This window comes from Salmo salar, chromosome ssa01 (genome assembly GCF_905237065.1).
Source record: "Salmo salar chromosome ssa01, Ssal_v3.1, whole genome shotgun sequence".
NCBI lineage: Eukaryota > Metazoa > Chordata > Actinopteri > Salmoniformes > Salmonidae > Salmo > Salmo salar.
In genome coordinates, this window is record NC_059442.1 from 138,323,360 (window position 1) to 138,351,349 (window position 27,990).

The window sequence follows — 27,990 nt, forward strand, 5'->3', positions numbered from 1 at the left end:
CGTCGGTGTCTGTGACATGGCTGGTTTTCTTTTTGTAGTCCATGATTGTCTGTAGACCCGGCCCCATACGTCTTGTGCCTGAGCCATTGAATTGCGACTCCACTTTGTCTCTATACTGACATTTCGCTTGTATGGGATTGTATGTTACAATCCTTGATGTCTCTCTGGAAAGCAACCCTTGCCCTAATTTCGTCTACCTTGTTATCTAGAGACTGGACACTAGCCATTAATATACTCGGAAGCGGTGGGTGGTGTGTGCGCCTCTGAAGTCTGACCTGAAGACCGCTCCGTCTACCTCTTCTCTGGCGGCGTTGTTTTGGCTCAGCCTCTGGAATCAGCTCAAATGCCCTGGGTACAGTCGTTCGGACAAAGGATCCGCTTCGGGAAAGTCGTATTCCTGGTCGTAGTGCTAGAAAAAAATAAAATACTACAACGTTTCCTAAGGACTAGAAGCGAGGCAACCCTCTCTGTCGGTGCCATTTTATCACATATACTATGTTACGTCTAGTCAATGAGACCAGGCTGGGACAACAGTACAACATGAGGAAATGTCTGTGGAAGTGTGGAAAGGCTGAATATTACTTTATTTTCCACTGTTTGTGTATTTACGTATCTGTTCATCTAGATTTTGTTAGTCATATTTGATCATGTTATTTGTTGTTGTTTGTATTCCAAATCAGATGTTTTTCCCCTTTAGTACCTGTTTTTCACACCACACCTCCAAAATAATGCTATAGAGTCCTTCAGATGCATTCAGGAATTCTAAGTGTCCTTTTTGTTTATACACTTCATTATTTTGCTTTGAGCACAGGTGGCAGCTGAGGGGAAAACGGCTCATAATAATGGCCACAATGAACCACAGCAGGTTTGTGGGCTCATGGTAATGACTGGGGCGGAATCAGTGGAATGGCTTGCAAAACAGCATTCCTTTGTGTGAAACCCATTGCATTTTTTCGGCATGTTTTTCTTATAAAATAAGATGTTTGAATTCAGTGGCTTCATACTTACCTTTCAAAAGATGATTCCTGCAGTTTAGGCTTACATAGTGTCTCTCCCAATCTCATTATGTGTGGAATATTATCTGATTATACACAAGAGACACCTGATATCTCCCTTCAGTAGTTGTTGACTCTGTCAGCATACATGTGCGTTGGGCATTGTGCCTCATCAGCATGGAAACAGACTCCGAAATACCCACCCCTTCTGTCCTTTGGCCAGCCCCCAATGTCAGAACAGTAGTCAGTGTCATTAGAAAACTGCGTCCGTATTAGAAAAGCCAGCCTAGTGGAAAGTAGGTGCGTTTAATAAGGAGCCATCCTCCTCCCTACTGGCCCGTGTTGTGTAATTGTGTGCTCCTGTGCACTGAGCTGCATACAAGGCCTGGATCAACAAACAGCCGTAGTCCTCTCTCAGCAGATGGCCTGCCTATGATGGCACAGGTGGGTGCTCATGTTTATTTCTCGTGGGAGGGAAGATTTTGGCTGCCTCAGTCGTACTGGTCCAATGTCAATGTTTGTCTAAATCTGGTTGTATGTTTATAAGGGGTTTTCATGTTCATTTAGTGATTAACAATGTATCATCTCAAGAATTGAAACAGAATTTAAGAAATGTATGGTGGTGTTCAAATATAGGATCACATTGTGGAATTTGAGTGGGTCAGTGCTTATGCATGTTTTAAGCCCTTTTTTGCACAGATCATGACACTGAACAGTATATTTACATCACAAGCAGTGATGGCAACTTTTACTTCACTACATTCCTAAAGAAAATAATGTACTTTTTACTCCATACATTTTCCCTGACACCCAAAAGTACTCGTTACATTTTGACAGGAAAATTGTCCAATTCACACACTTATCAAGATAACATCCCTGCTCATCCCTACTGCCTCTGATCTGGCGGACTCACTCAACACAAATGCTTTGTTTGTAAATGATGTCTGAGTGTGGGAGTGTGTCCCTGGCTATCCGTCATTAAAAAAAACAAGAAAATTGTGCTATCTGTTTTGCTTAATGTAAGACATTTGAAATGATTTATACTTTCAATACTTAAGTACATTTTAGCAATTCCATTTACTTTTGATACTTACGTATATTTAAAACCAAATACTTTTACTCAAGTGTTATTTTACTGGGTGACTTTCAATTTTATTTGAGTCATTTTCTATTAAGGTATCTTTACTTTTACTCAAGTATGACAATTTAGTACTTTTTCCACCCCTGATCACAAGACACTATATTTACATGACAAGGCTTACAAAATTGAATCATGGTAAATAAACTAGTCAAAGCCTGATGTAGATTAAAGAAACGTTTTTAGAGACAAGTTTAACAACGTGTCATTATTTCCAGGAAAGACACGGAGCTTCAAAGAAGGTAAACTGGTTGATTAATAGGTCAGATGTCAGTGATGAGACTACATCACAACAAGCTCATTTACATAACCGGTGAAAAACCCTAAACCGGTTTAACTGTCTCAGTCGACTTGGATGATCTGAGGAAGAGAGACCAGAGCACTGCTTCAGTATAATCAACTCTCCTTACTTCACCCATAAAACAGTAAGTAAAGATGTTTCTCTATAATAACTTTGGAAGTACAGATGATGTCATAGAAAGTGAAACTCCTACGACATACTGCAGTTAGTTTCACAATGGGTGGCAAGGAATATATTTGTCCTAAATATTTCAAAAACTAAAAGCATTGTATTTGGGACAAATCATTCACTAAACCCTAATCAACAACTAAATCTTGTAATAAATAATGTGGAAATTGAGCAAGTTGAGGTGACTTAACTGCTTGTGAGTAACCCTGGATTGTAAACTGTCATGGTCAAAACATGTTGATACAACAGTAGCTAAAATGGGGAGAAGGCCGTCCATAATAAAGCACTGTTCTGCTTTTTAACAACACTATCAACAAGGCAGGTCCTACAGGCTCTAGTTTTGTCGCACCTGGACTACTGTTGAGTCGTGTGGTCAGGTGCCACAAAGAGGGACCTCGGAAAATTACAATTGGCTAACAATAATATGCATATAAATCGCTCATGGCTCAAAGTGCAGGAGAGATTGACTTCATCATTACTTGTTTTTGTAAGACATGCTTAATGCACCGAGGTGTCTGCATAAACTACTAGCACACAGCTTGGACACCCATGCATTACCCCACAAAACATGCCAGCAAAGGTCTCTTCACAATCCCCAAGTTCTGGAGTTTTGTTTTTGCATCTTTTACTTTCGATTGTGTACAGCTTCAAACAGCTGAATGTACAATATTTTTGGTTGTGGAAAATATATTTCACAGCGGTTTAGATGGTACAATGATTCGCTACACTATACTTGCTTGTTTTGTCACATAAACTGAAATTAGGCAAACTATTAGAATTTTAGCAACCAGGCAGAGCGATTTCTGCATAGTGCATGTTTAAGTCTAAATCATTTCAAATTCCTTATAATAAGCAAACCAGACAGCACCATTTGCTTGTTTTTCAAATTTACGGATAGCCAGGGGAACACGCCAACACTGAGACATAATTTACAAATGAAGCATTTGTGTTTAGTGAGACCGCCAGATCAGAGGCAGTAGGGATGACCAGGGATGTACTCTTGATAAGTGTGTCAATTGGACCATTTCCTGTCCTACTAAGCCTTCAAAATGTAACAAGTACTTTTAGGTGTCAGAGAAAATGTATTGAGTGAAGTGTACATTATTTTCTTTAGGAATGTAGTGAAGTAAAAGTAAACAAACATTGCAAACAGCAAGATGGATGCTTATAAAAAACTTTGTCCATCTGTTTCAAACACGATACCATCTTTAACGGGATAGTTTACTCAGAATACAAACATGATTTTCCACCTACCTTGGCTATACTTGAAGGCAGTTTTGGGATATTTAATTTCCTTTCAACACTTAATAGACATATTTTGTTACTGTTAGCATTCTCAGTAACACTTAACATGAAACTGTTCTTGTGCCTGTGTAATAAAACTGTAACTACTTTTGGAGCAACATTGTAGTAGCATGTTATATAATACTTTGGTAATTGTATTCTAAATACATAGGAATGAGCTGAGAGTTTGTAACTACTGTACACATGAGGAATAGTGACTGTTCCTTATTCCACTTGTGTAATAACTCCATAAGAACTTGATGTTCAAGAAACAGAAACAATGACGCCTGGGGAAGGAACCAAAGGGAGTGAAACATATAGGGCAGGTAATCAAGGAGGGGATGGAGTCCAGGTGAGTGTCATAATGCGCTGATGCGCGTAACGATGGTGACAGGTGTGTGCCATAACAAGCAGCCTGGCGACCTAGAGGCCGGAGACGGAGCACACGTGACAGTACCCCCTCCCCGACGCGCGGCACCTACTGCAGGACGCCAACCACAGGTAGCATGAGACGGAGTCTACAACCCACACAAGTGGCTTAGGTAGTGCAGCTCATCCAGGATGGCACATCAATGCGAGCTGTGGCAAGAAGGTTTGCTGTGTCTGTCAGTGTAGTGTCCAGAGCATGGAGGCGCTACCAGGAGACAGGCCAGTACATCAGGAGACGTGGAGGAGGGCAACAACCCAGCAGCAGGACCGCTACCTCCGCCTTTGTGCAAGGAGGAGCAGGAGAAGCACTGCCGGAGCCCTGCAAAATGACCTCCAGCAGGCCACAAATGTGCATGTGTCTGCTCAAACGGTCAGAAACAGACTCCATGAGGGTGGATGAGGGCCCGACGTCCACAGGTGGGGGTTGTGCTTACAGCCCAACACCGTGCAGGACGTTTGGCATTTGCCATAGAACACCAAGATTGGCAAACTCGCCACTGGCACCCTGTGCTCTTCACAGATGAAAGCAGGTTCACACTGAGCATGTGACAGACGTGACAGAGTCTGGAGACGCCGTGGAGAAGGTTCTGCTGCCTGCAACATCCTCCAGCATGACCGGTTTGGCGGTGGGTCAGTCATGGTGTGGAGTGGCATTTCTTTGGGGGGCCGCACAGCCCTCCATGTGCTCGCCAGAGGTAGCCTGACTGCCATTAGGTACCGAGATGAGATCCTCAGACCCCTTGTGAGACCATATGCTGGTGCGGTTGGCCCTGGGTTTCTCCTATTGCAAGACAATGCTAGACCTCATGTGGCTGGAGTGTGTCAGCAGTTCCTGCAAGAGGAAGGCATTGATGCTATGGACTGGCCCGCCCGTTCCCCAGACCTGAATCCAATTGAGCACATCTGGGACATCATGTCTCGCTCCATCCACCAACGCCACGTTGCACCACAGACTGTCCAGGAGTTGGCGGATGCTTTAGTCCAGGTCTGGGAGGAGATCCCTCAGGAGACCATCCGCCACCTCATCAGGAGCATGCCCAAGCGTTGTTGGGAGGTCATACAGGCACGTGGAGGCCACACACACTACTGAGCCTCATTTTGACTTGTTTTAAGGACATTACATCAAAGTTGGATCAGCCTGTAGTGTGGTTTTCCACTTTAATTTTGAGTGTGACTCCAAATCCAGACCTCCATGGGTTGATAAATTCGATTTCCATTGATTATTTTTGTGTGATTTTGTTGTCAGCACATTCAACTATGTAAAGAAAAAAGTATTTAATAAGATTATTTCTTTCATTCAGATCTAGGATGTGTTGTTTAAGTGTTCCCTTTATTTTTTGGATCATATATTTAGACTAATTCAACTAACTGTTGTAGTTTTTGGTTCTTCATCAAATAGTTGGCAGCCATCAAATAAATATTTGTTTATTTTCAAATAACTTGCATATATTAACATACCTTCAAATATTATTTCGTTTTCTGAGAGGCATTCAAAATACTTAAAAATATTATTTGTTTTTCTGAGACCTGTATTTTAATATCAAATAAAATAGTTGCCTTTTAGTTTAAATTCTTTATAAACTATATTCGACTACCTCTAGCATTTAAAAAGTTGGTATTTTCAAATAAACAAAATACAACTATCTTCTGGCCAGATCTAAATGTGTGCACATCCAGTGAAACTTACCAGGTGTCAGGTAGAGCAAATAGTTCAATGTAAGAAAAATAAAACCCACAAATACGGTTGTGTGCTCCCAAATGATTTGATAAAGTGACTTTTGATGAAGACCCATTGACAAAACATTATTGTCCTAATAAAACATTTTCATTTATTATGCCTTTACCTTTTGTACTGTACTGGTATGTCTATCCATCATGGCATTCAGATTACTTCAGATTGCATTTAGGCTTTTCCTTGTTTGATTTTGCTACTGATTATCACTTCCTGATGACACCAGCTGATGAAACAACCATGAGGATTTACCTGTTGAACTATGTGTCACTATACAGCATGTGTTCTTGAGTGTCTGTTTCTCTGTTTTTTTGACCCCCTCAGACTCTACACTTAGCCATGGCATCTGTGTCAGTCAGCTCTCGTCTAAACAAGGCCATCCATGAGCACTACATGTCCCTTCCTCAGGGGGACCTGTGTCAGGTCACCTACATCTGGATCGATGGTTCCGGGGAGGGGCTGAGGAACAAGACTCGCACCCTGGACAGAGAGCCCCAGGGAATAGAAGGTAACACATTAAATCAAATGTATTTGTCAAAATAATAACAATAGGAATAAATACACAATGAGTATAGATAACTTGGCTATATAAACAGGGTAATTACCAAGTCGATGTGCAGGGGTACAAGGTAATTGAGTTAGATATTTTTATTCATTTATCCCTTATTTTACCAGGTAAGTTGACTGAGAAGACATTCTCATTTACAGCTTGTCGAACATCTCATTCCAAAATCGTTGGCATTAATATGGAGTTGGTTCCCCTTTTACTGCTATAACAGCCTCCACTCTTCTGGGAAGGTTTTCCACTAGATCACCATGCTCAATAGGAGTCTGAAGCAGTGGAAACCCATTCTCTGGAGTGATGAATCACGCTTCACCATCTGGCAGTCCAACGGACAAATCTGGGTTTGGCGGCTGCAGGAGAACGCTACCTGCCCGAATGCATACTGCCAACTGTAAAGTTTGGTGGAGGAGGAATAATGGTCTGGAGCTGTTTTTTGACAAACTGACTTGTTGGAAAGGTGGCATCCTATAACGGCGCACCATTGAAAGTCAATGAGCTCTTCAGTAAGGCCATTCTACTGCCAATGTTTGTCTTTGTAGATTGCATGGTTGTGTGCTCAATTGTATACACCTGTCAGCAAAAGGTGTGGCTGAAATAGCCGAATCCACTCATTTGAAGGCGTGTCCACATACTTTTGTATATATAGTATAGGTCCTGGATGGCAGGGAGCTCGCCTGCTGTGATTTATTGGGCCTTACACACTACCCTCTGTAGCACCTTGAGGTCGGATGCCAAGCAATTTCTATACCAAGCGGTGATGCAGCCATTCAAGATGCACTCAATGATGCAGCTGTATAACCTTTTGAGGATCCGAGGGCCCATGCCAAATCTTTTCAGCCTCTTGAGGGGGAAGTGGCTTTGTTGTGCGTTATTCACAACTGTTTTAGTGTGTGTGGACAATCATAATTCCTTAGTGATGTGGACACCGAGGAACTTGAAGCTCACGACCCCCTCCACTACAGCCCTGTTGATGTGGATGGGGGCATACTCCGCCCTTCGTTGCTTGTAGTCCACGATCAGTTCCTTTGTCTTCATCACATTGAAGGAGAGGTTGTTGTCCTGGCACCAATGCCGGCACTAAGAGTGCACTCAACAAGCTGTATAGGGCCATAAGAAAACTAGAAATGCACATCCAGAGGCAGCACTGCCAGTGATTTTAATGCAGAGAAACAGACAACAAAGAACCATTACTCATTTTAAGCCCAAACGTAAATGATGTCCTATGGTTAACAACTCCTTGATTAATACCTATTGTAGGTTAGTCGAACAAGAAGCCATATCCGTATATACGAGAAAAACAAACCATATTCAGAACCTCACTAGGACAGAAGAACAGGCACTCAATGAACTAATGAAAGACTCATCGTTGCTGCTGCTACTCTCTGTTTATCATATATGCATAGTCACTTTAACTATACATTCATGTACATACTACCTCAATTGGCCCGACCAACCAGTGTCCCCGCACATTGGCTAACCGGGCTATCTGCATTGTGTCCCGCCACCCACCACCTGCCAACCCCTCTTTTACGCTACTGCTATGCTCTGTTCATCATATATGCATAATCACTTTAACCATATCTACATACTACCTCAATCAGCCTGACTAACCGGTGTAAGGTCACTGTAAGGTCTACACCTGCTGTAATTTCACTGTAAGGTCTACACCTGTTGTATTCGGCGCACGTGACAAATAAACTTTGATTTGATCTTTGGTTATCAAACCTGAGGACAAGGGGGGGGTGCTGTGGTCGTTTTAGACTATGAAAAATACAAAGAAGAGATTCAGAGATTCAATTCAGTAATTAACGTTTCTATAGAAAACTGATCCCACACTGGTGTTCCAAAGGGATATTAACTCAAATCTGGGGCATGCCACATTAAACAACCTTATCTCAAAACCTGAATATGATTACCTTTGCTGCAAATGTGCCATACATGCCTGTACATTTTGCATGAATTACATAAAACACAACAAGGCAATTATCCAAGCAGCCCAGTGGTCGCAGGAATAGTGCAATCATTGCCATCATATGTGAATTACGCTATAGACTTTACAAACAAGATCTCACCAATAACGGGATTAACAGAAGAATGTATTTAGCTCACATTAGATGTCGAGTCTGTACATCAGCATTCCCCACACGAGGGGGATGGCGGCCCTAGCTCACTAATAGTCGATAGCCAAACATTTCTGTAAAAAACCCAACGATAAAGCCTTGTGTTCCTATTTTTGTATTAGTCTCGGGCTGTTGGTGGTAGGTGCAATCAATTCAGCTGCCCTGCGCGCCGGGTAGGCAAACTGTTGTCATTTCATGTGTCTGAAGATACAAACTCTTGCTTCCCGGTGGACCTGGAGAGGAAATCAAGTGCACGACACCACCGCTGGCCAATCAGATTGCTCAGATGACCGAGTCTGCAGTAACGTAGCAGGCATGAAAGAAAGCTACGGCAAAATTGATACTGTGAGATTTCAAAACGTTTAAAACAATGACTAGAGAGACTGTCAACGAATACAGCAAAGAGCTGCTGTTTTTATGAGTGAGTTAATGTTTAAGTTCTTACTCAGCACTGTCAACACTTTGTATTCAACAGTTTTATTATCCATAAAATGCGCGTTCTTTCCATTTCCACTCAGCGCTACAACAAGCAGTGCAGCAGTAATGAATGAGTAGGAAAGTGTATATATAGGCTTGCGTTGTTGTTATTATTACCGGCTTGGGTATTTTTTAATATCGAGGAATATTTCACTTTCTCTGTTCATATGAGTAACAACATGAATTTGTGCACGAGGCAGAAATAATGCGGTGCGACTATTTGGTGTCAGTTGAGGAAAGGGAGAGCGGAGGGATGTTGAGAGACGGACCCCTCAGTCTGCTGCTCTCTCCCTTCGCCCTTGGTAAATAGTATGGTCTGCAGTTTATCATGAGGTATTCTAACTCAGGCGAGCAGAATCTCAATTCATCCTTAACATTAGAGATTGCGTATTAGCTGTTGTTAACAAAGAGACACACAACCCCCTTTAACCTTACCAGCAGCTGCCTTTCGGTCTTGACAATGCATAGAAAAACCAGCTAGTTGTATATTATCCATTTTCTTGTCAGCCACGACTTCGGGAAACATATGATATTACAGTTCTTCCGGTCCCATTGATAGAATAGACCAAACCACAGTGAAGCCCAAAACACTTGGCCCATCTCACAGAACTTTACATAGTGGCTTGCGAAAGTATACACCCACCCTTGGCATTTTTCCTATTTTGTTGCCTTACAACCTGGAATTAAAATGGATGTTTGGGGGGGGGTGAATAATTTGATTTACACAACATGCCTACCACTTTGAAAATGCAAAATATGTTTTATTGTGAAACAAGCAAGAGATAACACAAAAAAAAAAACTTGAGCATGCATATCTATTCACCCCCCAAGTCAATACTTTGTAGAGCCATTTTGCAACAATTACAGTTGCACGTCTCTGAGGGTAGTCTCTATAAGCTTGGCACATCTAGTCACTGGGACTTTTGCCCATTCTTCAAGGCAAAACTGCTCCAGGTCCTTCAAGTTGGATGGGTTCCACTGGTCGTTAAGTCATACCACAGATTCTCAATTGGATTGAGTTCTGGGCTTTGACTAGGCCATTCCAAGACATTTAAATGTTTCCCCTTAAACCACTCAAGTGTTGCTTTAGCAGAATGCTTAGGGTCATTGTCCTACTGGAAGGTGAACCTCCATCCCAGTCTCAAATCTCTGTAAGACTGAAACAGGTTTCCCTCAAGAATATCCCTGTATTTAGCCCCATCCATCATTCCTTCAATTCTGACCAGTTTCCCAGTCCCTGCCGATGAAAACCATCCCCACAGCATGATGCTGCCACCACCATGCTTCACTGTGAGGAGGGTGTTCTCGGGGTGATGAGAGGTGTTGGGTTTGCACCAGACATAGCATTATCCTTGATGCCAAAAAAGCTCAATTTTAGTCTCATCTGACCAGAGTACCTTCTTCCACATGTTTGGGGAGTCTCCCACATGCCTTTTGGTGAACACCAAACGTGTTTCCTTATTTATTTATTTTAGCAATGGCATTTTTCTGGACATTCTTCCATAAAGCCCAGCTCTGTGGAGTGTACAGCTTAAAGTGGTCCTATGGACAGATACTCCAATCTCCACTGTGGAGATTTGCAGCTCCTTCGGGGTTATCTTTGGTCTCTTTGTTGCTTCTCTGATTAATGCCCTCCTTGCCTGGTCTGTGAGTTTTGGTGGGCGGCCCTCTTTTGGCAGGTTTGTTGTGGTGCCATGTTCTTTCCATTTTTTAATAATAGTGTTGCTCCGTGGGATGTTCAAAGTTTCGGATATTTTTTTATAACCCTACCCTGATCTGTACTTCTCCACAACGTTGTCCCTGACCTGTTTGGAGAGCTCCTTGGTCTTCATGATGCCGTTTGCTTGGTGGTGCCTCTTGCTTAGTGGTGCCTCTTGCTTAGTGGTGTTGCAGATTCTGGGGCCTTTCAGAACAGGTGTATATATACTGAGATCATGTGACAGATCATGCGACACTTAGGTTGCACACAGGTGGACTTTATTTAACTAATTATGTGACTTCTGAAGGTAATAGGTTGCACCAGATCTTATTTAAGGGCTTCATAGCAAAGTTATTTTTTTCATTTCACTTCACCAAATTGTGCCAATTCTCTGTATGTCCATTAAATGAAATCCAAATAAAAATCTATTTAAATTACAGGTTGTAATGCAACAAAATAGGAAAAACACCAAGGGGGATGAATACTTTTGCAAGGCACTGTATCTCTAGGACAGTGCATTATATTCCATGATGTTAATGTTGGTATTGCTATTGACAGATATTCCAGAGTGGAACTTTGATGGCTCCAGCACCGACCAGGCCGAGGGATCCAACAGTGACATGTACCTGATCCCAGTGGCAATGTTTAGGGACCCTTTCACACTGGAATCCAACAAACTGGTTTTGTGTGAGGTCCTCAAGTACAACCGCTTGCCTGCAGGTAATTGTAAACATAGCAAGAGATACCTTTCTTACTTCAGTTGACAGACACAGAGACCAACTGGTTTTGGTCTATGATCGAAGCTGCTGTCTATCTAATTGACTGCTTTGACTGTCACATATTCCCATCAGTCAAACTAACCTTGCAATATACACCTTTCCCCTCCTGTACAGAGAGTAACCTGAGGTCAGGTTGTAAGAAAGTGATGGAGGAAGTGAAGCTATATATTCCCTGCTTTGGAATGGAGCAGGAGTATACTCTCCTGGGGATGGATGGTCGCCCCTATGGCTGGCCCCAAAATGGATTCCCAGGACCCCAAGGTGACTGACCCTACTATATTTTACCATGTGTCCTTTCGTAATGTAAATGGTCTTAAGCACTTGGAAAAGCACTACATATATGAAATATATCTCTATATTTATAAAAGTCATACTATATAAGCCCTAATGTTATCAAATAGGCCTTTGATTTTGATCTCATCTAACTCTCTCTTTCTATTTCTCTCTCTCTCAGGTCCATACTACTGTGGGGTTGGTGCAGACCACGCCTTTGGAAGGGACATTATGGAGTGTCACTACAAGGCATGTCTCTATTCTGGGGTCAAAATCTGTGGCACCAATGCTGAGGTCATGCCATCTCAGGTAAACATTTACCTTTTGCTACAATGCTGTATGACATGTCTTTCAGGAAGGTTCTACAGATTGCTATATAATATTTCCTAACTCTCCTTCTTTTATCTCCCTCTCTCAGTTTGAGTTCCAGGTGGGTCTGTGTGAGGGGATAGAGATGGGAGACCACCTGTGGATGGCACGTTTCCTGCTGCACCGTGTGTGTGAGGACTTTGGAGTTGTAGCCACTCTGGACCCCAAACCAATGAAGGGGAACTGGAACGGGGCGGGCTGCCATACCAACGTTAGCACCAAGGAGATGAGGGAAGAAGGGGGGCTGCAGTGAGTATGACTGTAAAAACATTATTGCACTGTAAGTAAGGTTCTGTAAGGCTGTGTAACTACGAAATTTAGTCCAACACCACACTCTCCCCTCTTCTAACAGATATATTGAGCAGGCCATTGAGAGGCTGAGCAAGCGACATGCCCACCACATATCTGTGTACGACCCTCACGGAGGCCAGGACAACATCAGACGCCTCACAGGCAGACATGAAACCTCCAGCATCCATGACTTCTGTTTTGGTGTGGCCAACCGCGGGGCCAGCATCCGGATCCCACGCCAGGTGGCCCAGGAGGGGAAGGGATACTTTGAAGACCGCCGGCCCTCCGCCAACTGTGACCCTTATGCCGTGACGGGCGCCATCGCAAGAACCTGCCTGCTCGAGATGGAGGAGGAGGAGGAGGAGGAGGAGAGTACATGAGAGAGTGACCAGACTCATAGACACATATAATCCTGTAGCTGGTGGTTGGGGAAACCGTCCCTTATAGTTTCCATGATTGTGCGATAGAACTATATTGTAACCAAATAAATCTATACTTAAGACTACTGGTTGGGGGCCTCCCGAGTGGCGCAGCGGACTAAGGCTCTGCATCACAGTGCTAGAGGCATCACTACAGATCCGGGTTTGATCCCAGGCTGTATCACAACCGGCCATGATCAGGAGTCCCACAGGGCGGCGCACAATTGCCCCAGCGTCGTTAGGCTGGGGGGCTTTACTTGGCACATTGCTTTATAATGAATACTACTCGTTGGATGCTTTAAAGATTCATTACTTGAATGTAGGTTGAATGTTTCTGAAGGTTAATTATATTTTTCAGTCTTTGGTAATTGCAGCGGGTCCAATTGGCTTATTATTCAGTTTGTTTAATATTTATTGTTTGAAGTTGAGATTTAATAAAATGATGCTGAATTGAATACGAGCCGCTTGTTCTTTAAAATCACTACTAGGTGGAATCATGATGCAAGTTTTAATTGTCACCCCTCATATTGGACATGAATGAGTATTTCCAATGAGCTAACCTTTGACTGTAAATTATTTGAATATATTGACAACACATGACAACCAGTCAAATAAGACTGTAAATGGATTGAATTAAGTTAGGTAATTCATCACCAACAATTCAGCAAGAGGAGCCCTGCTCACTGTCATCTGCCATGTATCTCCACACTTTCCTTTTGTCCTATGTTGACACCCTGGCTCAACCTTAGCCCTACCCCTAACCTTAACCATAGTTTCATGTTCACTCCATTGCTCAGCCTTAAACCTAACCCTAGCTTCATGTCCACACACCCTGTTTCAACCCTTACCATAGACATAACTCTAACCCTGCTGTTTATATATTAGTGTAAACACTATGTCCGTGCTGAATAACATAGCTGAATCTGGGACCAATTTAACAACCGTCATCATGCATACATCATGCAGAACATGATGTAAAAAGAAAAACTGTGTTATTATAAAACCAGGATGTATAAAGAAAAACTGCCTTATGAGACGATGATGTAAAAACAAAAACTGCGTTATGAGACCATGATGTAAAAACGAAAACTGAACCTACTTCCATAAAACTGATATTTTATGGAAAACACTTTTACTGCAGTTTTGTTACTGCAGTAAAAAGTGCAGTTATTATATTGTTGTAGTATTGCAGCAGTCAAACTGCAATAAACAGTTATGTCACACCCTGATCTGTTTCACCTGTCCTTGTGCTTGTCTCCACCCCCCTCCAGGTGTCGCCCATCTTCCCCATTATCCCCTGTGTATTTATACCTGTGTTTTCTGTCTGTTGTCAGTTCGACTTGTTTGTTCACGCTTACCAGCGGTTGTTCCTGTCTTTTCCCAGCCTCTCTTTTTCTCGTCCTCCTGGTTTTTTTTTGCCTTGCCTTGCCCCTGTACCCGCCTGTCTCTGACCCTGAGCCTGCCTGCCGTCCTGTACCGTGGCCTCTGCTCTGGATTATTGACCCCTGCCTGCCTTGACCTGTCGTTTGCCTGCCCCTGTGGTTACAATAAACATTGTTACTTCACACAGTCTGCACTTGGGTCTTATCTTGATTCCTGATAAGTTATGTTACTGCAAAACTACTACTGTACTGCAGTACAACTGCACATTAAGTGCATATAAAATGTCAATACTAATAATAATGCTCAGAATCAAAACATGTGTAGTTTATTTTGTTAAATGCAATACACAAAATAAAAATTATCAGAAATGTGAAATGAAATAATGACTTTATTCAAAAAATCCCAAGGACAATTGTAATGACATAAATAAATGAATAAAGCAAACACTTTGCATTACCTTAAATAACTAATTAAGACTAAGCCAAGAGAAAAGCAGTGGGTGCGCGTGCATACATGAGAGAATTACGTCCTCTACTTCAAATCCTTGATTTCCTTAACGATAGGACACAGCAGGTCAAGGTGGTACAGTGGATTTCAGACAAGTGCACCACTAGCGTGGGATCTCCTCAAGGCTGTGCACTTTCTCCACTGTTGTACATATTATACACTAATGACTTTAAAACCCTACCCTGGTAGACACCTGATAAAGTTTGCAGACGACGCAGCACTGATCAGTCTATTCCAGGGTAACGAGGAGGAGCACGTGCCAGTCTTGGAGGACTTTTTCATGTGGTGTGACGACTCTCACTTAGTGCTCAATACAACAAAGACCAAAAAGATGCACATCGATTATAGGAAAAATGTAACACCTTCCCCACCGACCGATAAGGGACAAGACAAATGTAGTAGAGCAGTATAAATACCTATGTGTTGTACTTGACCGCAAGCTACAATGGGAAAAGTGTACTAAGCAGATTTGTACTTAAGGAAACTAAGCTATTTTAATGTTGATCGTGTTCTATTGTCAGTGTTTCACAAGCCATTTATTGAAAGTATCTTAACATATTAACATCATTTGCTGGTACGGAAATACTAGTGTCTCTCAGAGAAATATGTTAGCTCTGCTAGTAAGGTGCTAGGGGTCAAGCAGACAGGTCTGGATGTAATTTATGATATAAGAGCCTTCAGAAAAGTCCTCTGATGGACCCCAGAAATCTCTTTACCATGAGTTTGAGCTATTCCCCACTGGGCGACGTTACAGGGTACCAGGGCACAAAAGAAATAGGGCCAAACGATCCTTTGTTCCAGCAGCAGTAAGGCTCCTGAACATTGTGGTTGATAGAGGCCTACAGCTAACATTGTGGTTGATAGAGGACTACAGCTAACATTGTGGTTGATAGAGGCCTACAGCTAACATTGTGGTTGATAGAGGACTACAGCTAACATTGTGGTTGATAGAGGCCTACAGCTAACATTGTGGTTGATTGAGGCCTACAGCTAACATTATGGTTGATTGAGGCCTACAGCTAACATTATGGTTGATAGAGGCCTACAGCTAACATTGTGGTTGATAGAGGCCTACAGCTAACATTGTGGTTGATTGAGGCCTACAGCTAACATTATGGTTGATAGAGGCCTACAGCTAACATTGTGGTTGATAGAGGCCTACAGCTAACATTATGGTTGATAGAGGCCTACAGCTAACATTGTGGTTGATTGAGGCCTACAGCTAACATTGTGGTTGATTGAGGCCTACAGCTAACATTGTGGTTGATTGAGGCCTACAGCTAACATTATGGTTGATAGAGGCCTACAGCTAACATTGTGGTTGATAGAGGCCTACAGCTAACATTGTGGTTGATTGAGGCCTACAGCTAACATTGTGGTTGATTGAGGCCTACAGCTAACATTATGGTTGATAGAGGCCTACAGCTAACATTGTGGTTGATAGAGGCCTACAGCTAACATTATGGTTGATAGAGGCCTACAGCTAACATTGTGGTTGATTGAGGCCTACAGCTAACATTGTGGTTGATTGAGGCCTACAGCTAACATTATGGTTGATAGAGGCCTACAGCTAACATTGTGGTTGATAGAGGCCTACAGCTAACATTGTGGTTGATTGAGGCCTACAGCTAACATTATGGTTGATAGAGGCCTACAGCTAACATTGTGGTTGATAGAGGCCTACAGCTAAGATTGTGGTTGATTGAGGCCTACAGCTAACATTGTGGTTGATTGAGGCCTACAGCTAACATTATGGTTGATAGAGGCCTACAGCTAACATTGTGGTTGATAGAGGCCTACAGCTAACATTGTGGTTGATTGAGGCCTACAGCTAACATTATGGTTGATAGAGGCCTACAGCTAACATTGTGGTTGATTGAGGCCTACAGCTAACATTGTGGTTGATAGAGGCCTACAGCTAACATTATGGTTGATTGAGGCCTACAGCTAACATTGTGGTTGATAGAGGCCTACAGCTAACATTGTGGTTGATAGAGGCCTACAGCTAACATTATGGTTGATTGAGGCCTACAGCTAACATTGTGGTTGATTGAGGCCTACAGCTAACATTATGGTTGATAGAGGTCTACAGCTAACATTATGGTTGATAGAGTGTTCTGTTGTGTATAGTGTACAGTTGAACCATTGATCGCTCATGAATTACACTTTTCTACCTGTATTTATTGTCTGTATATGTCCTTTGTCTACGGTATCTCCGATTATGTGTTATGTATGCACAGAGCCGCGACCAAAATTACCCCATGGGGATAATAAAGTAATTATCTTATCTGAACACCCTGCCCTCATTATTCAGCTTCGTCCGGATCACTGTCTTCACTTGTCCGTGGTCCACTCAACATTTCTGATTGACCTGATCTGTAGTGAAACATAATATACACGAAGAACCATATTAGTAAGCAATTAAAACACTTCTGCTTGATTTTTCTGGTCCAAACTATATAGCACAATTAAGGCCAGCATCAAGCCAAATGCGATTAATTCATCTTGTGTGAGCTACTGCTATACTTCTAAACAGGTGTCAATAATCAGATCTCAGAAATCAAACAGGTCATCAGATAGGTTGAGATAGCTGATATGCTATAGATGCTGGAATTAGGTTTAGGTATAGAGCTGAGGTTGGGTTTAAGGTTAGGGTTCTGGATAGTAGGTAAGCAATTTGTTGATAGTTAGTTGAACATTTAGGCACAATCCAAATACTGTAAAGAACCTTTTTCAGTGTTTAAGTCTTAATACGTCTACATGTAGCTAAGCTTTTGTCTGTGTACATACCGATTAATTGCTGCACTTCTCTTTTGGGTCTCCCTGACAACGTCCTGGTCGCGTTGGATGCCCTCCTCCCATTCAGCAAATGTGTTACCAACATTTGGACCAGTGGTTACATTATAAATGGGTTTACCTGATTTGGGCCTAGTAGGTGTCTGGATGAGGACGTTCAGTGTAATGTGATGTGGGCTACTGATTTCAAGTCCTGATAGCTGAATGCCTCTATATGCTGGTGTTACAAGTACATCCATCTACAGTACACCTTCAGTTGTCGTATCATGTGACTATGGACTGCTGCTGGCATCACGTTTACATGGATTGATTTATCCTATGTAGTTGAAAATGGCACACATTTTGTAAATTACTCATAAATTGAGTAATAGATGGGGATTGACTGTCAAATAAGAGGATTATTTCAGTTACTTCTACAGGCGTCTGAATCAGCAACCTGGAGGATAAACAGTATACAGTCCAACACACTGCTTCAAAACACTTATTCAGACAAGATCAGAGCCATTTCCATGGATACCGGTAGTAACTTGGCAACGACCGTGTCTGTCTGTTGTCATGGAAGCATATGTCTCATTACATGTGATGTACTCTGCTTTTTCTGCAAGTAATGACTGGGATACAGCTCAGTCATCGTCTCTCTCTATCGCCTCTCTCTCTTTTACACATACGCATGCACGCACAAGCAAGCTTGTGTGGGTGTGTGTGCATGAACGTGTGCATGCATGTGTGTGTGTGTGAATGCAATAAATGTATGTTTCACCAACTTGCACTTTAATATATCACCTACTACAGTACATGCACTATTAAAGCAGTAAAGGGTAGATGACGTACCTTAGATTAATATGGCACAACCAGCTCTTCATTTGGGAACAAAGTACCCATCCCATTTCAGCTTGGGAGCTCAATCTCTCCAGGACACTTTTATTATTTTCTCTAAGAGCTGAGAGCTATAAACATCACATTCCTCTGCTGTCACGTTCGTCGTAGGAAGGAGACCAAAGCGCAGCGTGGGTATCGTTCTACATCTTTTATTTTAATGTGAAACTATGCAAAACAAACAATAAACTACAAACAAAACCATGACGAAAGAGGTGCAACATGCACTAACTAAAAATAATCTCCCACAAACACAGGTGGGAAAAACAACTACTTAAATATGATCCCCAATTAGAGACAACGATGACCAGCTGCCTCTAATTGGGATCATACAAAAAACCCAACATAGAAAAAATAAACTACAACCAAACAACATAGAACTAAATAAACTAGATAAACCCCCCCAGAAACTCTACCATAGAAAATAAGAGCTCTCTACGGTCAGGACGTGACAGTACCCCCCGCAAAGGTGCGGACTCCGGCCGCAAAACCTGAAACCAAAAGGGAGGGTTAGGGGGAGTGTCTAGTGTTGGTGGCGGCTCTGGTGCAGGACGAAGAACCTTCTCATCCCACGGATCCTTCCGCATCGTAGGCGGTTCTGGTGCGGGACGAAGAACCCTCTCATCCTGCGAACCCGCCAGCATCGCTGGAGGCTCCAGACTGCCGACCGTCGCTGGAGGCTCCGGACTGGGGACCGTCGCTGGAGGCTCCAGGCTGTGGGCCGTCTCAGGAGGCTCCCGGGCTGTGGGCCGTCTCAGGAGGCTCCGGGCTGTGGGCCGTCTCAGGAGGCTCCGGGCTGTGGGCCGTCTCAGGAGGCTCCGGACTGTGGGACACCTCAGGAGGTTCCGGACTGTGGACTGTCGTCGGAGGTTCCGGACTGTGGACCGTCATCGGAGATTCCGGACTGTGGACGTCGTCGGAGGTTCCGGACTGGGGACAGTCTCAGGAGGCTCCGGACTGGGGACCGTCTCAAGAGGCTCCGGACTGGGGACCGTCTCAGGAGCCTCCGGACTGGGGACCGTCGCTGGAGGCTCCGGACTGTGGACCTTCTCAGGAGGTTCTGGACTGTGGACCTTCTCAGGAGGTTCCGGACTGTGGGCCGTCTCAGGAGGCTCCGGGCTGTGGGCCGTCTCAGGAGGCTCCCGGGCATGTGGGCCATCTCAGGAGGCTCCCGGGCATGTGGGCCGTCTCAGGAGGCTCCGGACTGTGGGCCGTCTCAGGAGGCTCCGGACTGTGGGCCGTCTCAGGAGGCTCCGGACTGTGGGCCGTCTCAGGAGGCTCCGGACTGTGGGCCGTCTCAGGAGGCTCCGGACTGTGGACCGTCATCGGAGGTTCCGGACTGTGGATCGTCGTCGGAGGTTCCGGACTGGGGACCGTCGCCGGAAGCTCCGGACTGGGAACCGTCGCCAGAAGCTCTGGACTGGGAACTGTCGCCGGAAGCTCTGGACTGGGAACTGTCACCGGAAACTCTGGAACGGGAAGGCGCACTGGATGCCTGATGCGTGGGGCTGGCACAGGTGGCGTCAGACTGGTAACACGCACCTCAGGACGAGTGCGGAGAGCAGGCACAGGACACACTGGACTGAGCAGGCGCACTGGAGGCCTAGTGCGTGGAGCCGGGACAGGTGGCACCAGACTGGTGACACGCACTTTAGGGCGAGTGCTAGGAGCAGGCACAGGACGTACTGGACTGAGGACACGCACTTCAGGGAGAGTGCGAGGAGGAGGCACAGGATGTACCTGACTGAGGACATGCACTCCAGGGAGAGTGCGAGGAGGAGGCACAGGACGTACTGGGCTGTGGAGGTGCACTGGAGACCTGGTGCGTAGAACCGGTGCAGGATATACTGGACCATGGAGGCGCACTGGAGGTCTGGAGCGTAGAGCTGGCACAACCTGTCCTGCCTGAACGCTCACTTTAGCCCAGCAAGTGTGGGGCGCTGGCACAGGACGAACAGGGCTGTGAATGCGCACTGGCGACACAGTGCGTAGAGCTGGCGCAGGATATCCTGGACCGAGGAGGCGTACTGGAGACCCGGAGCGCTGAGCTGGCACAACCCGTCCTGGCTGAATGCTCACTTTAGCCTGGCAAATGCGGGGCGCAGCCACAGTGCGCACCGGGCTATGAATGCGCACTGGAGATACAGTGCGCATCATCACATAACACGGTGCCTGACTGGTCACTCGCTCCCCACGGAAAGCACGCCCGCTCTGCAGCGCTCTCAACACCAACACCTCTCTCCGGAATCTTTCATCGAGTTCCCCACTCGACTCCCTGACTGGCTCTGGTTCACCCCTCGGCTCCGCCGACCACTCCGTGTGCCCCCCCAAAATAATTTTTGGGAGCTGCCTCTTGGGCTTCCATTGTTGCCGTGCTAATTCCTCGTAGCGTCGCCGTTCCTCTTTTGCTGCCTCTATCTCCTCCCTTGGACGGCGATATTCCCCAATCTGCATCCAGGGCCCCTTGCCATCCAGGATCTCCTCCCATGTCCACTCCTGGCCACGCTGCTTGGTCCTCTGGTGGTGGGAGATTCTGTCACGTTCGTCGTAGGAAGGAGACCAAAGCGCAGCGTGGGTATCGTTCCACATCTTTTATTTTAATGTGAAACTATGCAAAACAAACAATAAACTACAAACAAAGCACAAACCGTGACGAAAGAGGTGCAACATGCACTAACTCAAAATAATCTCCCACAAACACAGGTGGGAAAAACAACTACTTAAATATGATCCCCAATTAGAGACAACGATGACCAGCTGCCTCTAATTGGGGATCATACAAAAACCCCAACATAGAAAAAAGAAACTAGAACCAAACAACATAGAACTAAATAAACTAGATAAACCCCCCCAGTCACACCCTGACCTACTCTACCATAGAAAATAAGAGCTCTCTATGGTCAGGACGTGACATCTGCTCAGAAGCATAATTGAATCTGGGCTGAGTAGGACAAATTGATGATGTCAGCAGCATGTAGCTACACTCTGGAGATGGGGATTTCCCTGCTGTGTCTCGTTTCTAGTGAAGTGGGGGTGGGGATGGATGGATGAATGGATGGAGAGAGGGGTATCCCACCATCCAGTTTTTGATGTATCCTTAGGACTTAGGCTGCTATCGAGTGGATGTGGTCTGGGAGCTCAACTCAATCAATGACTGGATGTCTGAGAAAGAGTTGTAGCAATATAGAATAATGCAAAGAAGGCCAATGTTTGGTAGCTAAAACTGGCTACTACTGTAGATACAGTGTTACTATAATATCTACACTGGGATGTGTACTGTGAACACGTCAAGATGGCCTAAACACAAAGACCTAAATAATCAAATATTTACATTAAGTGGTCAGTTATGGAAGAGTACCAATCTCGAATAGATTCAATGTATCCGCATATAATTTTTAAATAATGGATCAAATATTGTCGTAATGACGTCACTGCTATTGGAAACTGGGTGTAGTGCGTGCTGCAGCTGGGACTGGAGAGCTCTGTCTGCTCAGCTTCCATTCGGCAGTAGACGGTTACCTCGCGCACCACTAAGCGCTTTTTGTTGTGAGACGCAGAGGGTTGCGGAGTCATGGGTAAGCTTAAGGAATTCGATATTACTTTCACCAACAACAAAGTGGTCTACAGCCCTGGCGAATCCATAAGTGGATCTGTGAAAATTACAACTGGTACCTCACTGCAATATAAGGGTAAGATTACATCTTTTTTTGTATGTATCACTGGCTCAATGAAGCGCATCAGGGTTTGATTTCGGTGGACGAACTGACCGGGAGGAGAGGAACTTTTCCTCTCTTTACATGGCCTAAACAGAAGATAACGTCCTTAAAGTGTTCTATTGTTCGTTCTATTTGTATTTTGTCATGCAAAATAGTATTGAAGTAGCCTATATTTATGTTTGATACATATTGCGCACTGGTGCTGGGTTAAGTGGACATGCCTGTTCTTGACTGAGACAGCTGCTGATTTCAGATGTTTACGGCAGTTTTGGTAAGAGATCAAATCAGACAGTAGGCTACATACTGTAACGTTACCGCATCCTGTTTAGTTGTAGTTTAGTATGACCTGGAGCTTAGTGTTCACAGTTACATATCTGTTGCTAGTTATAACGGTATGTCGTGAAGCAAAACCACGATCATAGAAAGTCAACAGGTGTGGTTGTGTAGTGATTTTCTCATTTTAATCTGGTCAATTGTTACTAAAAAATACCGAATATTTTAGGACTTGCATAGATATGCTGTTTTTGATATGGTAGATTTGGACCAACACTGGATGAACAGTTCTAGAGAAGGTAGGTTAGGCAAGGTGGAGGGCAGCTTGTAAGGTTTCCATGGCGTTACACAAAGAATCTATTGTTTATATTGTGTGTGTAGAAGTGATCTTAGACTGGATTTATGTCAGATAATAGGGGAATGCAATCAGTCTATAGCCAGAGATAACTTTCACATATGGTCTATGTACAGTTGAAGTCGGAAGTTTACATACACTTAGGTTGGAGTCATTAAAACTCGTTTTTCAGCCACTCCACACATTTCTTGTTAACAAACTATAGTTTTGGCAAGTCGGTTAGGACATCTACTTTGCGCCTGACACAAGTAATTTTTTCAACAATTGTTTACAGACAGATTATTTCACTTATAATTCACTGTATCACAATTCCAGTGGGTCAGAAGTTTACAAACACTAAGTTGACTGTGCCTTTAAACAGCTTGGAAAATTCCAGAAAATGATGTCATGGCTTTAGAAGCTTCTGATAGGCTAATTGACATCATTTGAGTCAATTGGAGGTGTACCTGTGCATGTATTTCAAGGCATACCTTCAAACAGCACAGGAAAAAAAAAAAAAAAAAAAATGTATGAAATTGTATGAAATGTATGCATTCACTACTGTAAGTCGCTCTGGATAAGAGCGTCTGCTAAAATGACAAAAAAATTAAAAAAAAATAAAAAAAATCAGTGCCTCTGCTTGACATCATGGGAAAATCAAAATAAATCAGCCAAGACCTCAGAAAAAATATTGTAGACCTCCACAGGTCTGGTTCAATCTTGGGAGCAATTTCCAAACGCCTGAAGGTATCACGTTCAACTGTACAAAGAATAGTACGCAAGTATAAACACCATGGGACCACGCAGCCGTCATACCGCTCAGGAAGGAGACGCGTTCTGTCTCCTAGAGATGAACGTACTTTGGTGCAAAAAGTGCAAATCAATCCCAGAACAACAGCAAAGGACCTTGTGAAGATGCTGGAGGAAACGGGTACAAAAGTATCTATATCTACAGTAAAACGAGTCCTATATCGACATAACCTGAAAGGCCGCTCAGCAAGGAAGAAGTCACTGCTCCAAAACCACCATAAAAAAGCCGGACTACGGTTTGCATCTGCACATGGGGACAAAGATCGTACTTTTTGGAGAAGTGTCCTGTGTTCTGATAAAACAAAAATAGAACTGTTTGGCCATTGTTATGTTTGGGGGAAAAATGGGGAGGCTTGCAAGCCAAGGAACACCATCCCAACAGTGAAGCACGGGGGTGGCAGCATCATGTTCTGGGGGTGCTTTGCTGCAGGACGGACTGATGCACTTCACAAAATAGATGGCATCACGAGAAATGAAAATTCTGTGGAAGTAACATCTCAAGACATCAGTCAGGAAGTTAAAGCTTGGTCGCAAATGGGTCTTCCAAATGGACAATGACCCCAAGCATACTTCCAAAGTTGTGGCAAAATGGCTTAAGGACAACAAAGTCAAGGTATTGGAGTGGCCATCACAAAGCACTGACCTCAATCCCATAGAAAATTCGTGGGCAGAACTGAAAAGCGTGTGCGAGCAAGGAGGCCTACATACCTGACTCAGTTACACCAGCTCTGTCAGGAGGAATGCCTAAAATTCACCCAACGTTTTGTGGGAAGCTTGTGGAAGGCTACCCGAAACATTTTACCCAAGTTACACAATTTAAAGGCAATGCTACCAAATACTAATTGAGTGTATGTAAACTTCTGACCCACTGGGAATGTGATGAAAGAAATAAAAGCTGAAATAAATAATTCGCTCTACTATTATTCTGACATTTCACATTCTTAAAATAAAGTGGTGATCCTAACTGACCTAAGACAGGGAATTCTTACTAGGATTAAATGTCAGGAATTGTGAAAAACTGAGTTCAAATGTATTTGGCTAAGGTGTATGTAAACTTCTGACTTCAACTGTAAATGGAGAACCTGACGAATTACCCTTATTCACAAAGTTAATGCACCTTTCCCTCTTCCACATGATATATGACCATTACACAACATTATTAAACACTTCCTTGCTTGCAACCAAATTCCGTATACAGTACAGAGTTTTCAGATTTGTGAGATGGAAGTCTCATCTCACTGGCAGACGAGGCTAGTGAGATATAAAGCATATATTAGGCATTGAGACTTTGGCCCTCCACGTTGGCAGGTATGGTTACTTGAAATGCAAACCCTTCCCAGAATCCCCATTAATGTAGTCTGACTAATGGAAAGTATTCTGCAAGCATCCATCATATGACTTCCCAAGTTCCGCTTCAATCTATGTTTGCTTTCTTGGTGAGCACTTGCACATGGATCTGATCCAAATATGAAATCACATTATTCTACATGTGTTATTCAGGTAACTTGTTAGTAACTTTGAATACGAATGTTTTCCTGTCTGAATCATGTTGTGTGACATGGTGAATTCAATCCAACATTTCTTAGTGTCCTTGACTGTTTGAGTCTGACACACCTAGACATGTCTATGTATGTATTACTGAGAGTTGTACAATATTTACTGTGATTTGTTATGTGAGGTCATATTAGACCTGACTGTGCACTTGACACCAGAGAGGCACTCACCACGCTCCGGCCCAGCAAGCACACATCCCTATGATGACTGATGGGACTAATAAGGGCGAACTCTGAGGACACAGACACTTGGGGGGTAGTGTTAGTAGGGAGGTGTTGTCATCAGCCTAGCACCCTAACACCCTAATGTCACCCAGCAGTTGTTGGCCTAATGACCTACATACCAACAAGGTGAAGATTTTTATTTATTTATTTTATTTCACTTTTATTTAACCAGGTAGGCAAGTGGAGGACAAGTTGTCATTTACAACTGCAACCTGACCAAGATAAAGCAAAGCAGTTCGACAAAAACTACAACATAGAGTTACACATAAACAAACATACAGTCAATAACACTATACAAAAATCTATGTACAGTGTGTGCAAACGTAGACGAGTTGGGAGGTAAGGCAATAAATAGGCCATAGAGGCAAAATAATTACAATTTAGCATTAACACTAGAGTGATAGCTGTGCAGATGATGATGTGCAAGTAGAGATACTGGGGTGCAAAAGAGCAAGAAGATAAATAGCAATAAGGGGATGAGGTAGTTGGGTGTGCTATTTACAGATGGGCTGTGTACAGGTACAGTGATCGGTAAGCTGCTCTGACAGCTGGTGCTTAAAGTTAGAGAGGGAGATATAAGACTGGATCCAGCTTCAGTGATTTTTGCAATTCATTCCAAGATACCTCATTGCTTCGGCAGTTTTAAGTAGATAGTCTATGAATACACACAAAGCACTCACATTAGACTTCTACTGTGAAACACGTGACCAGACCATGGTATCGCCTCAGTGTGATATATGGTACTTCCTTGCTGAATGAAGACTCTTTAGGTTAAGATATTCTGGCCCCATTTCAGGCTTTTTCTCAGCCAAGACATCATACATGTGATCAATGAAATCATCCTTTTAAATGCAATGGCTGCCCTATTTGATTTATGGCGTCATCATCCGTTAAATGCCTTGGCTCTAAATTGGATCAATGACAGACTGTTTTAAATGCCCTGTCTGTGACCTGAGAAATTGTCTTGATTTGCTTCCAGTAGTAATGCCAGTCATGTTTTTCTAAACAGTGATTGGTGAAACATTACGACCTGATGAATTAGGGTCCAGGAATATTCTGTGTTCCTATCAGAGGCTGTACATTCAGAGGAGTTCTATTCCAATCCCCTCCCTATCCATCTCATAACACCAGACAGATAAACCTTTTTTTTAATCCAACCAAAATCCATTTAGATTAGTGAGAGAAATACAGGATGTGTTTCTGTGTCCTATTCTTAACATTGACATTCACATTAGGAATTCCAGTGTTAAAATGTATGACACATGTATCCCATCTTCTCATGATGTGGTTGCTGCTGCCCCACTCTAAAGCAATGATAATAACCCTACTGTCCATTGTGACAAATGTCAGCACTCAGTCTTATCTCTCCCTCTGAGTTTCTTTCCACCATGGATGTTGCCTATAGAAGCTCCACTCCTCAGAGCGAGAGGAGGGAAAATTGGGTGAAATTATTCTCTTTCTTCTTGCCGCACCATTGTCTGTGAGCTGCCTAGTTTCTACACAATCAGCCTGGTCTCCTCTCATTTAGGAGACAGTCCTCAAGAGCTTTTTGAAATTATTCTGCTGATGTGTAGCCAAGTCTATTTCGCTAGCCAGCCCTAGCAAGCCCTGAATCGTGTTGAGGAACATCAGACACTGGTTCTTGTATTTCATTATGCCATCGTCACTATAGGCAACAGGACTGCTGTGAGGATATTTTAGTAAAGGAGATCGATCTGATTGAAGTCACATTGAAGTCTTTTCTGTGGGTAAATATGTGTATCTGTGTGTATCAGGCACTACAGTGTATGCTATATGTGTACCATTATTACATGCATTACTTCATCATATGAGCAATATGGATTAGCTCCATAGCCGCCATGTATTTACATTGTGATCTGAGTGAGGTGTATACAGTTACTCAGTATTGTACTGCAATAAATAGAATAGTAAGTACGGTGATGTCTGCAGCGCCTGGTGTGTCTGCTGTGGTTAGTATGTAGAGCTGGACAATGGATGATGAGGGAGATTAAGTGGCCAACTGTATTATTGATGAAGAGTAGACCGTTAGTCTATATTTCCATTGATTAGCTGGCAGAGGAAGACAAACACAAATAAACACACACAAATAATGCACCTGTTATTACAATTTGTTATTATTTAGTTGTGCATTTCTAGCCATATCCAAAAAAACGTTAGGTCTGATTCTTTGCAATTAATTCAGCAGAAGTACACATACAGGCTAGCACGGGCCACCAAGGCTTTACATTTTTTGGTGTATTAAACTTAGCATTCATTCAGTGGCAGGGAAACCCGCGGAGTCAATAATACGAGTGTGACCTTCCCTTTATAGATCTGACGTGGTGGCTGTGAGAGTCAGGGTGTCTATTCTATTCATTGTGCTGTTCTGTGTTGACTGGAGCTTCCCCTAGGTGAGCAGCATAGTGGGCCCCAGTCTGAATATAGACATCTGATACAGTAAGGTAACACCACTGTATT

The 27,990-nt window shown here is 43.5% G+C and overlaps 2 protein-coding genes across 3 annotated transcripts in view; both read left to right on the plus strand.

Annotated features, from left to right (window-relative positions):
* The first annotated feature begins 1,013 nt into the window (after positions 1-1,013).
* Positions 1,014-13,494, plus strand: LOC106565542 (glutamine synthetase). 2 transcript variants are annotated; one of them, XM_014132804.2, is made up of 8 exons: positions 1,248-1,439; positions 2,352-2,558; positions 6,372-6,555; positions 11,467-11,628; positions 11,802-11,948; positions 12,142-12,269; positions 12,379-12,578; positions 12,682-13,494. In XM_014132804.2, the coding sequence occupies exons 3-8, from the start codon at positions 6,387-6,389 to the stop codon at positions 12,998-13,000; spliced, it is 1,125 nt and encodes a 374-aa protein (XP_013988279.1). In that variant the 5' UTR covers positions 1,248-1,439; positions 2,352-2,558; positions 6,372-6,386; the 3' UTR covers positions 13,001-13,494. The 2 variants fall into 2 exon arrangements, with proteins under 2 accessions (XP_013988270.1, XP_013988279.1); XM_014132795.2 differs by lacking the exon at positions 2,352-2,558 and having other exon boundaries at positions 1,014-1,439.
* Positions 13,495-22,062: 8,568 nt separating this feature from the next.
* LOC106565553 (arrestin domain-containing protein 1) overlaps positions 22,063-27,990 on the plus strand; it is a 39,493-nt gene continuing 33,565 nt past the window's right edge. The window contains exon 1 of the mRNA XM_014132815.2: positions 22,063-22,290. Within this exon, the coding sequence (XP_013988290.1) occupies positions 22,173-22,290 (118 nt within the window). The 5' untranslated portion in view covers positions 22,063-22,172. The remainder of the gene's footprint in view (positions 22,291-27,990) is intronic.

Excerpts from the sequence above, each read along its gene's own strand:
- LOC106565542 (XM_014132795.2), top strand. Across the intron at positions 11,949-12,141 it reads TGGATTCCCAGGACCCCAAG|GTCCATACTACTGTGGGGTT; the intron begins GTGACTGACCCT and ends TCTCTCTCTCAG. Across the intron at positions 12,270-12,378 it reads CTGAGGTCATGCCATCTCAG|TTTGAGTTCCAGGTGGGTCT; the intron begins GTAAACATTTAC and ends TCCCTCTCTCAG.